This window comes from Diadema setosum, chromosome 20 (genome assembly GCF_964275005.1).
Source record: "Diadema setosum chromosome 20, eeDiaSeto1, whole genome shotgun sequence".
Taxonomy (NCBI): domain Eukaryota; kingdom Metazoa; phylum Echinodermata; class Echinoidea; order Diadematoida; family Diadematidae; genus Diadema; species Diadema setosum.
The window spans coordinates 4,590,589-4,603,095 of NC_092704.1; the positions used below are offsets into that span (position 1 = coordinate 4,590,589).

The following is a 12,507-nucleotide window of genomic DNA, read 5'->3' on the forward strand; positions in this document are numbered from 1 at the left end:
TAGTTTTTGACTTACACGATACGTTCCTCCTGAAAATGAGAGAAATTAAGGTATAGCTGAGACGCCAATGACGACGGAGTGTCTTCTTTCATAGACAATGAATGTTCACTGAATTAATTTCAAACCAGAGACAACGGAAAAATTAGAAGCAAATCTTTTGCGTCATTCAATAACATGGATGTTTCCTCTCTTGGGCAATAATGATATATCAAGGTAATTTTGATATGGCTGCGTATATCAGTTCTTGATTTTTTTTCATCTGTTTGAAAAACACCCCCAGAAAAAAAATTCCAACTACAATATTCGATACAAGCAAAAACAAACGTATTTGAACAAAGAACAAGTTTTCCGAATGTCGCGACTGAGGGTAAAGGCGACCGATAAACTCGCAAGTAAAGTTGAGTTGTTGTTTTTTCTAACATCCGTGAGAAAGTTGGAAAAAAAAAGAAGCTATTAGTGTTACCAACAAAATTTCATGAACTTGTTAATTTTCCAAGAGAAATGCCATTACCAACACGGATTTGTGGGCCTTGATTCTTGTCTGTGATCCCTTCGAATGTTGGGTCATACAAGTCATTCATAATACATAGGCCTTACAGGTACTTACGGTCCAACATAATTTATACACTGAAATATAGACCTCGGTATGTAGGCCTATGTGTGTATGTACATAAACCTGAAAGTGAATGGATTCGGTCTAGATATGTTTTGCAGAACATATGGGGAAAACTCAATGGAATGCCTGTCAGCCACGTAATGACTGAGACACCAACCAGGATATACATGTATTCACGCTGTAGGCCTACGTTTGTTTGTTTGGTTTTTTTTTTTTCTCACCATCTCGTCTGATTTCGCCCAAGGTGCTCCCCAGTTCGTCTTTTTGATATCACTGTTATTGTTGGGTTTTTTTTCTTCAGTACCATTTCCTATTTTTGACTTCATACCCCATTTTACCAGACTTTGAAGAGGAGCACTTTCTAATGTATATAGATCACATCTGATAACGTTATTAAGTTGTCGACTGCCCGGTATATGGTATTTCATGGCCATCTCTCACCGCGCGATTACGTCTTTATCATTCGATATGAGTCGCATAGCAGACTATTATAAACATATACCATCACAATACTAATAGCCCGCCATTTGTGATATGACAAAGGCGGGAAACGTGATAGCCCGCTCCACTGGTTTGTCCACGCGACGCAAGTAAAATCTATCACCTATAATCTGTGCAAACACAGAGAACAACACACGGCATGGCAATGAGTCCCACAGCTACGATAACAATGCCTCGGATCTCAATTCTGGGAATACTTCAAGAGAATATATGTTACCTTTTCATATTATGTGTATTGTTCTGAAATCACACACGTGAATTCAAACATCTTTTGTGGAAGCGAAAAATCTTCGAGATTGCAGTCAAACTATCAAAACAAAACAGCTACAAACTTTGCATTAAGTTTTACTGCATCTTTAGGAAAAAGCAACGAGGCAGCAACATGTACAATAAAAGCAACACACTAAAACGCGTGTTTTTAGGAATACATACACACTGGTCTTGAGCCACGACGGTGCAGTCTTGTCATTGCTTTATTCACAATATGACATCCGGGATGGCTTTCGTTACTCTAGCGTTTTTTCTCTTCCTGAATGGACTGAAACACGGAATAGTTGTGCGATAAAGAATACCCAGATAATTCAAGGTAGTTACCTGCAAACACTCTCTATCCAAATCCTTATTCCTCAAGTTATGCAAACTTACAAACACTTATTGAAAGAAGAAAAAATGCGTGACGCTGGAAATGACGGAGTGAGAATTTTTTGGCTAGTTCTGACAGCAAGACCCACGCATGGCTCGCGTGATACAGACAAGATTAAAGGTGGTAAACATCTCTCATTGAATTCCTTCCAATCATAATTTCTCCAAAAGATTTCTCCTAAACTGACATTCGGTGTAAGGAAATCTTTGCATTTGTGTTAATGAAGATTGGACCGGACCCACCAGAGACATATCACCCTTTGCTCTGTTTCAACGTTGTCCGTCTGTGGCGTTTTTATGGTTGCAGCAAATTCCAAAAGAAAAAAAGAAAAAAAAAAGGAACATCGATGCGTTGAGGTTATTGTTAATCTTTCAGACGGTGATTTCAATTTTCTGTAAAACATTTGCTTGACAAGTAATTATTCAAGCTACTTTTACTCCATTGCTTTTTTCTGTGTGAGACTCCTGGGATGATTTTTAGTTGTTGTTTTTTTCTCTCTCTCTCTCTTACTTTTTTTTTGGGGGGGTGGGAGGGGAGAGATTTGAGCTATATACCATTTGATGCTATTCGAACTATTCATGCAAACGAACTTGGACACCGCTCCACAACCTTGCTAATATTTTACCTTTAATTGTTGGTGTATGGGCGGGAGGCAGGACCTTACGAGTGTAGACAGGCCTTTCCCGCATCAGTTCCTATTCTTCCTTGAATTTTGAGCCTCAAAGAAGTTCCGAACTTGTCCTCATGAATTTGTCCATTCTAGTAAAAAGTTTAATACAATTTGGCAAAAAGTCAATCTATCAGGACTGACATGCCGAACGGAAAGTGCCCATTTTTCCCCAGTCTTTCTTTTTCTGAACAAGAGTTTAACTTTCGATGTGTCTTTGGGCTCGCCTAGAGTCACGTGAAGAGGTGACTTTAAGCTGGAGGTTGTGCAAGAAAGCTTTGCCCTTATATGCCCTTCCTGCCCAACTCTAGCTACTGCCATTGGGGATTAGGGAAACTCCTTCACCACAAAAACAGTCGAAATAATTTGATTTTCTTTTTCACAATAGCGGGTGCTAGGGGAAAGATGAACTCATATTTATTTTACGAGACAGATGATACATTTACCCATTAAAGGCCAGCTCCCACGTGAAATCATAAACAAACCACGATATCCCATTCAAACGTATTGGCTTCTCACGTCTTTAAGTTTGACCTAAATACTAACATTCACAAAACATCAGGCTTGCAATAATATTTTCCGGTCAATATGAAATTTCGTCACTGATTTAAACAAATTTAGAGAAGGAATGTGTGTATAAAGAATGCTCATCTTTTTTTTAATACAATGAATAACAGAAAAAAACAGCTTTTGAACAACGTTATTCTTGCTATTATTCTTAAAGGGATGGTACAGTATTGGTGGAGATGAGAATTGGGTTTTAACTTTTTGCGAGATACCAAGAAAGCACTTATAAAATAGTACAGAGCATACCATTTTAAGAGGAAATCAAAGTTTATTCTGTGGAAATCAGGTTTGGAATAACTGAAACATCCAAAAACAAAGTAAAACAAAGTGATCGTAATAAAGTGTGGGTCCCACACTTTATTAGAATCGCTCTGTTTTGGATATCTCAGCCATTTCAAAACCAATTTTCATCAAATAAACTTTGAATTCCTCATGGAGAACATACATGCTCTTTCATATTTTATATGAGGTTTCTCATTATCTCACCAAAAAATGTTAGAAACCTGAAATTAGGTCTCAACCAAAACTATACAATCCCTTTAAGGCGGATGTCGCGCATCGTGGTAAGTTTAAAGGGATGCTACAGTATTGGTTGAGATGAAAATTGGGCTTTACCTTTTTTGCGAGATACCAAGAAAACACTTATGAAATAGTACAGAGCATACAATTTTAAGAGGAATTCAAAGTTTATTTGGAATAGCTGAAACATCCAAAAACAAAGTAACACTTTATTAGAATCACTCTGTTTTGGATATCTCAGCCATTTCAGAATCAATTTTCATCAAATAAATGTTGAAATCCTCATGGAATTACATGCTCTTTCATATTTCATAAGAGGTTTCTCACTATCTCACCAAAAAAAAAAAGAAAAAAAGAAAAAAAGAAGAAGAAGAAAATGATAAAAACCTGAAGTTAAGTCTCAACCAAAACTATACGATCCCTTTAAGGATTCAGGAGAGAGCATTATAGACTAAGTCGGGTGTGTATTTAGTTCCTAAATACATTGCGTGAAGAAGACAAAAACAAACAAACAAACAAACAAACAAACAAACTTACTTACTTACTTTTCTTTTACAATCATTATGTCTCTTAGGATGTTAATCGACCTAGACAATCTGCTATCCTTGATAATAATCATCATAATATTTATAAAGGCAAACGATCCTGAAATAGAGACTTTTCGATATTGATACAATCATAACCCCAGCTCCCGAGAGCTTGCTTTTTATGATTGATTGTGCAGCTGAAAGGTATTAAGGTGTACTTTTGATACTGATCCATTTGTCTATTTTCACTACACCCGGTAGACGGTTACCAAGGAAACCATTTAGGTCTAAGGCAAGTTAGAAAATCGCATATTTATATGCGTTGGATATTCTTTGACACACAAGTGAAACAAAAACAAAATTATACAAAGTAAAGACTATTAAAAAAGATTACGAAATTGATTTGTTCAGCGAATAACAAGCAGAGTTTCATTCTACTGCATTATCATATCTTGAAAGAGAAAAGAAATTACTTGCATCTGGTAAATAACATTTTAATAACTTGTGAACCTGTAGTAAAATCACATACAAGCTTAACAAACAAACAAAAAGTTGTGAAGAGTATTGTGGGGGGGGGGGCTTATTACGGTCTGATATATAAGTTCGGTCCAAGTTCATTGACGAATGAACTCCTTTGATCTTGAGATAGATGAAAATCCCCTTAGAAATGATAAGCGATGGTCATCATCAAGTCAGAGCGTTCCCTTTAACGTTTGTGCAGTAAATCGTGACTGTTTAATCCTGTGACTAACGTGAAATGGGAGTGAGTACCAACCAAGAAGGGGAAATAAATAGAATACACGTATCGCAATAAATCTATGCTGTCAGCCGCTTTGTTCAGAGGGCTATGATAGCCCGAGATGAGTCACCAATAATGATAGCGGAAAATATCACCCTCGGGGACCGTCTTGTATCGTTTCTTTACTTGGCCTGGGCCCCAAGTTCACCGAGAACTTGTCCTCGAGGTAGCGTGAATTACGAATATTCGGGGTACTTCTAGACCAACACTCTTGAAATATTCGCAACAACTCGGTAGATGAGTGTTTCTGCGCATTGGAAATGTTGTTTTGATTCACGCTCTAGCATTTGCGATTAATGATGATTCTTGTGAGTCAAAATCGATGTGATTACAATATCAGAATATAAAGTAATAGTGAAACGTATATGAAGAACAAACGTTCTCATTTATCCACTTTGCCGCAGTTTTAACGTCAAGAATTCGAACGAACATTTTTGTGTCTTTTCGAGCGTCTGTTTTGTACCTTTTTATCTAGCGCGTGAATAGCTACGAAGCATTGCCAAAATGATAAAGTATAGAGCAAAACCAAAAATGTTGTGGCGTTGTTTTCAAAAACAATGGTTAGCAATAAGAGGGAGGGACAGCGGGCAGAAGAAGAGCGAATCCGCTGGGATTGGTAGAAACAAGACTGGCATTCCGGTTCAGTGTGGCGTACAGGCCCCGCCCCCAAGTCCCGCTAGCTAGCACGCAGCGTGGTGACAGCATCACCTTGCCATACAGCACGCCCGACTTTTCCCCATGACACACATCGCTCATAAGCATCACGCCGAGTTTGTAACTGCATGCGCGCGACACATCAGCCATCTAACAGGCAACCTGCTGATTTTCGTTACTCTATTTATTACTTACAGTGAATCCATTGACTGGGACTACGACAGTGCACCCTTATACAAGTCGACACCAGACCTCTACGGGACTCGCAACGACGGATCAGATCGTGCGCTACGGAAGTGGAGGTGGGGGAGTTACGGTTGGCAACGGCGTCTATGCCTACGACGATAGCCGCTGGAAGACCAGCTACGGAACCGCGACAAATTTCGGCGGGGTTTACTGCAGCTTTGAGTACGACCCACGCGAGTACATCGGTGGGGACATGGTACACGCTCAGAAAATGAACCCCGAAAACTTAGCGCTAAATGGTGGAGGCGGCATGAAGTACATGAACGGACGCTGTGACGATGTAGGCGTGAAACGGGAGCCAGAAATGGACATGACAATGAGAGACCACTTTGAACTCGACGACGAGACGATGAAGCAGCATCGATACGGCCGGAAACGACGGTACCGCCGCTCGGAAGGCGAGGACGAGTCCCAACTCGGGGACAGTAGCGACGATGGTTCGTCAACGGGCAGCGGGAGCATGTCACACCACAAGATCAGGCGGAAGGGACCTCAGTCTTACGAAGAACTCCAAAACCAGCGCGTTCTCGCAAACGTGCGAGAGCGACAACGCACCCAATCCCTGAACGAGGCCTTCGCCAACCTGAGAAAGATAATCCCTACCTTACCATCAGACAAACTCAGCAAGATTCAGACGCTGAAACTGGCGTCGCGCTACATTGATTTCCTTTTCCAAGTGCTCAAGAGCGACGAGGAGGACCAGAAAATGGTCGGAAGTTGCACGTACATGGCACATGAAAGACTCAGTTATGCATTCTCTGTCTGGCGAATGGAAGGCGCGTGGAATAGCATGGCGGCCCACCGATAAAACACGGCTTCTACAGGTAAGACTTCGAGCTCACCTTATGCCCTTGACCTTTCTCGGAGAGAAAGTATAATGATAATAAATGAGAAGGCATATTCATAATATTCCATTTCTCTCACTTGCTGTATGCAAAGGAAACATCTTACTACACGTGGAATGATGACGTTGATGCACTGAGTACGGGTTTTCTAAAAGTATGATTAAGAAGTTCTGAAAACCGCCATTAACACATGATTTAAAAATAAAGAGAAAAAAGAATCATTGGTTGAGGTAAGCATAATTGAAGAGCTTGCTTCCAAAAGGCGCTAAATCCATCATTTTAAATGGATTTAGCGCCTTTTGGTTGAAAGCTCTAATTATGTACTTAACTTTCTACCAACCGTAGGCAAGCTTTAATTCGTTCACCACAGTTCTGTGATATGGACTTTCCAAAGCTAAGCGATTATCCACATAATTTCTCATCATTGTCTTGCATGAATATCGGCTCTATATTATACTGAGAAATTTTCAGTTACTCTCCTATTATATTAATATTTACGATACCAAATTGAGACGTAGATACTGATGATGATCGAAGTTTATTGTATTATTCCGTGTGGCTGTTGGAAAATGAATTCAGCGAATTGACGAAATTTCGGTTGTTAAGAAAGTATTCTTTTATGGAAGGCAATTCCATTTTTCCCATATTATACGTATTTTTTTTTTGTAAGTATGCTTAACACTGTAATTATTTTATAGACGGTGCCAATAGGGAGTGCAGTTTACAGGGTATACTTTTCTCTTACTCCATAATATTTATACTAATGACTAATGTACATTTGCTTCTGCTACAAGAACACGAATACACTGCAGAATGACAGTAGCCTACTTACTATTTACTACTACCACATACTACTACTACTACTACTACTACTACTACTACTACTACTACCATGACTACTATATGTCTACTACATCTACTGCTACAAATAATAGTGATGATGAAGATAACGGTGATAATGGTAATCCACTGATACTAATGGTTATTATGTTGGTTTTAGGGCTTGGGAGTGACAGTGTCAATGTAATAACTAATATCAGTTACGACTAAATGACAGTGATGATGAAAGTTTGTCCGTTATTGGATAATCATCATTCCTCTCGTGCTTATAGTTTACCAAGTGATCATTATTACTTATGATTCCTGTTACGTTAGCACTCTTCTCTTTAGTATGGGGAAATATAAAAAAAGAATAAGTATAAACGTTATTTTTTCTAGTGTAACACTCAAAATAGCAGGACTTGTATTTAGTATCCTGCTTCAGCACAGTTGTACAGACATTCCTAGTGACAAACAATCCTAATTTTGTGTTCGGACCGCTGGGCCCGTGTCATGCATAGTCCCACATAATCGTCAACAAGGGGCCAATTTCGGATGTTGTGTTGAGCATAAATGCTTTGTGACGTCACTATTATAATCCCGGTCGCATAGGACCGAGTACGGACACCCATCCAAATCAACAATTACAGCTTCGGCAAATTTGGAGGGCGATAAATCAACTCGCAAGCCACATGGGATGCGTAATACAGCGCAGCTGCCGCCATTCGTTTCCAGCGCTTTTTCACAAAAACATACCGAGAATTGATTGTCGTGAAATATCCAACGTAATCCCCTTCTACATGGACCTCCGCAATAATGTTACCATACAGTCGTAAGTTGTTGTGACTTATCAACTGAGAATTTGCAAATCTTGGTATTCTTCTTCAACCCCAAACTGCCAAGCTGCTGCCTTATAGTTTTTGTCCGAGCTATAATAATTTTTTTTTTAATCCTTCGATGCGTTAATGAAACAAACAACCAACAATCCAACCGAAATTCAGAACAAACGAACGCGCAGACAAGTAAACTACATGTTTGTTTGTTTATTTGTTTTTTCACCCGTAATGTTGGTCATAATATTATATAAGAGAGACGCATCATAAGGATTTTAAACCCTTTTGTGCGGTAGAATTTGCTGTTGTGTAATAATTAACTGATTCAAAATTATGTTTGCTCTTAATTTTTCGTTGTTTTTTTTTTTGTTGTTGTTACCTTATCCTAAACCTGATGGGTCATAATAAACGGAAGTGATTCAGTTATTGATAACATCAGTAACCCAACCAGCCTTTGATAATTGGACATCCAAAGAACAGAACTCCTGAATTTTCCTTCGAAACTGCATGATATTTTAATCTTTGTGTCCACATTTAAATGGAGTTCAGTAGCAAAGCTTCATGACAGAAGTACGTATACGATGCCCAAATTTAACATGTCATTAATGATAATGTCCATGGAGATTTGTTTGTTTGTTTGTTTGTTTGTTGTTATTTTTTTTGGGGGGGGGGGGTGGGATTGCACGGGTAAACAGACAGATTGTTTTGCTAGGCCAGTATGACACGTTGTATGACAAGTTCATTCAGTAATCACCATCGGGATATCGTCAGTTGTTTGTTTTGGCGCTCTACATACTTCATGTGGTTCTGTTGTTGTTTTTCTTTCATTTTTTTCCTAGTATCGCACAGGCAATTAAACAATGAAAAACTCATGTTGCCGAAACCTTGATTTTATCCAGTATTTTTTGGTCGTTCACATGTGATTCTGCTTAGCAACCGTCCTCTTTTGTCTGCGCGCCCAATTTTTCTCCACATGTTCCCCATTCTGGGCTCTGACACAGTTTCCTTCCTATTTTTGTCATAAGTACAGACGCTTTTTCTGTTGCCCATTTCTTGCTGGTTTTCCTTCGAGGAAATTAGCGACATGTCCACTCTGGACACTTGGCTTCTTCTGTAGAACATGACCGACTTCTGAGGATGTGGTTTGGGATATTTTGATTCATGTATTGTATCGCGTTTGTGTGATGAAACTTTTACTGGCTGACCACTTTTCTTCACTGATTCGTGAAATCATTTTTGTTTTTCTCTTCATACATATGCATTTGTATTTCGAAGTGCTGTAAATATCATCGGAGCTTCAACTTTCAGGCATCTGTACCCAATTCTGCGTTTGTTTATGGTTTGAAAATGAACAGGAACAGCAAGATCATAATACTACGTTAGGGAAAGGAAAATGCTCTATACGCGCTGACACAGTATCGAAAGATCACTTTAGCGATCATACCAAAGTACAGAAACGAACAGAAATAGATAGATATATCGTTCGGAGATTTGAACCATAGCTTATGTATTTCGCGTCAAATATAGTTATGTGCCAACAATGTTATCACGCTCTAAATACAAAGTTCCCTATGAAGACTTGACGAAAATGACACCCCCCCCCCCCCCGGAGTTTAATGCTGTTTATGGCGCGAAATAACTACAAAATAAAAGAAAACATCTATAGCGATTGATGGGGAGGTACTTGTGCCATACAGCAGCGTTTGTTTGAGCCGTTGTGCAAACAGTCTTTCCCTCATATTACATTAATCACCAAATGGCGTTAAAGCGTGCACATCTGATACATTCTGGCGTTATGAATATTTTCATCATCGATCTTCTTCCCCTATTTGTTTTTTATGCATTGGTTTTTAGATGATCGTGCACACCATGTATTCCAAACACTCGCCTCAGGAGACGTTGAAGGAAAAAGTCTCGATTTCATAGTGAACTATAGTCACACATTTCCCAAATTTTATGTAGACATTTTCGCTTCAGTGGGCAAAAACTATAACCGCCATTTTGCTTTTCCTTTGATAACATGACTAAACATAAATTTACTATTCAACTTTGTTATGATATTGAATGAATTATCATATGGCTGGAATAGTCCAAAGATTTTTTTCCTTTTCAAGGAACAAGGTCCTAAGTGGTTATGAATGAAATTTGCGCTTTTATTATTATTATGGTGGTTTGTTTTCATTATTTTTGTCGAAGAGGCTTTGAGTTAACAAAACTTTGAATCTGAATTTAGATCTAACCAGCCAGGGGCGCAGGGCATCACACCAAATAAAGTATTATGAGTGAGTGACTCCATATACTGACCTTGCCAGTCAAAACGCCCCCTCATCGGTCTTTAGCGGAGCAACAAAAAAAAAATCGAAGATTAACATAATGATTTAACTCTCAGGCATATACACGTTCAGTTCCAACACAAAAGCGTGGACAAGTAAAGCCATTTGTTTCACCTGTCTCTTGTATAAGGTGTAGCATTTGGTAGGCATTTCTCAGTCTTTTCTGCTCGGAAAAAATAGATAAAGAGTAATGATAAAATCAGTTGATTCTGCTGAAAAGAAAGAAAGAAAGAATAAAGAAAGATATTAACGAAAATGGATACTGCTCGAATCTTGCCAGATTGTGATGATCATTCAGTCAATTTATACGTATCAGTGTTATGATGCAAAACATCGCCAGTCTTTCTTTCCAGTATGACGATGGTGAATTCCGGTGTGATGGTTGGAGACGTTAAAGGACAAGTTCATCTTCATTAACATAAGGATTGAGAGAATGCAGCAATATTAGTAGAACACATCAGTGAAAGTTTGAGGAAAATTGGATAATCGATGCAAAAGTTATGAATTTTTTAAATTTTTGTGTTGGAACCGCTGGATGAGGAGACTACTAAGGCTCGTGATGTCATATGAGTACAACAGTATAAAGAAAATGTAAAGAAAATTCAACATATTTTCACTTTTTTCGCATAATATAAGAGCACTTGACTTGCCTCTTTCTAAAGGCAATGGGAATATATTACCCATAACATATTATGTCAGTAACAAGTCAAGGGAATGTGTACTTTTTTCAAAAGATGAAATTTTGTGAAATTCCCTTTATATTTTCCTTATATTGTTGTACGCATATGACATCATACACTGCAGTAGTCTTCTCATCCAGCGGTGACTGCACAAAAACTTCAAAAATTCATAACTTTTGAACGGATTGTCCGATTTTCCTCAAACTTTCAATGATGTGTTCTACTAATATTGCTACATTCTCTCAGTCCTTATGTTAATGAAGGTGAACTTGTCCTTTAAGGTGTCATTTTAATCTCATCGAACTTCCAATTGACTTAAGCGATGTTATCTCTTCTTGATGTTGCTGTCTTGATTACAGTGCAAATTTTCCCTCTTCATAAACCTTACAATAAGAGCAGTGATTTAGAAATGTCCGAGTTATCACATTTGTTGCATGTGTAGGTCAGTTGTATCACAAAACATCCTACCATTTTAAGAAAACTCAACATAAAGCCTAAAATACATCACTATCTTTCTCAATAAACCATAACCATGATAACTGTAGACGGTTTATTCTAGAAACAATTTTATCATAACTATTGTTCACATTTTGTATATTCAACAATACTTAACACTGATCATACTGATTATTATTATTTTTTTTTTTTTTGGATTGGTTGTTTCTATCCCTTGCTCACATTTTAGAACTATAAATGAAGCATTAAAGCTGGGTTTTTGTTTTATCTGCAAATGGTAAATAATGTCTTTGAGCCCCCAAATGCCTGCTCTCTTAAACAATTATAGCCATCCATCCAATTAAACCTAGTTGTTTAAACAAATCTCAAGCTATGTAGTTATTGCCTTATTGTCTCTGTGCCTTCGGACAATGTGCACAAGCAATGGGGGTCTTGTTTTAGTGTTGTCCACCCTCTTCATTACGATTGGCAATGTCTGGTAAAGTTAGAGCAGGCTCGATAGATTTTTGCTTGTTTCTTGCATGTCCGCCCTGTCAACGGGAGACCAGCTTGACGTAGCTGAATATGGGCTATCCAGCCATCTTCTCAGATGGAAATAAACAAACAAACAAACAAACGTTTTCACCGTGGAGCAAAATGACACATCGTTACTCCTGTTTAGCAAATAGTAGAAAAAAAAAATCATGTGATCATAGTTGATCCATAGTTGATCACGTGACTAGCTGGTTACGGTATTGTACAGCAGTGATGTGTAAGTTCAGGGAGGTGAGACATAAAGTCTCACCTCCCTGGTAAGTTTACG

At 38.4% G+C, this 12,507-nt stretch overlaps 1 protein-coding gene across 1 annotated transcript in view; it reads left to right on the top strand.

The window, feature by feature from the left end:
- LOC140243678 (uncharacterized) overlaps positions 1-12,507 on the top strand; it is a 55,132-nt gene that overhangs the window by 12,423 nt on the left and 30,202 nt on the right. Inside the window, exon 2 of the mRNA XM_072323342.1 lies at positions 5,691-6,563. Coding sequence (XP_072179443.1) covers positions 5,691-6,547 — 857 coding nt within the window. The 3' untranslated portion in view covers positions 6,548-6,563. The remainder of the gene's footprint in view (positions 1-5,690; positions 6,564-12,507) is intronic.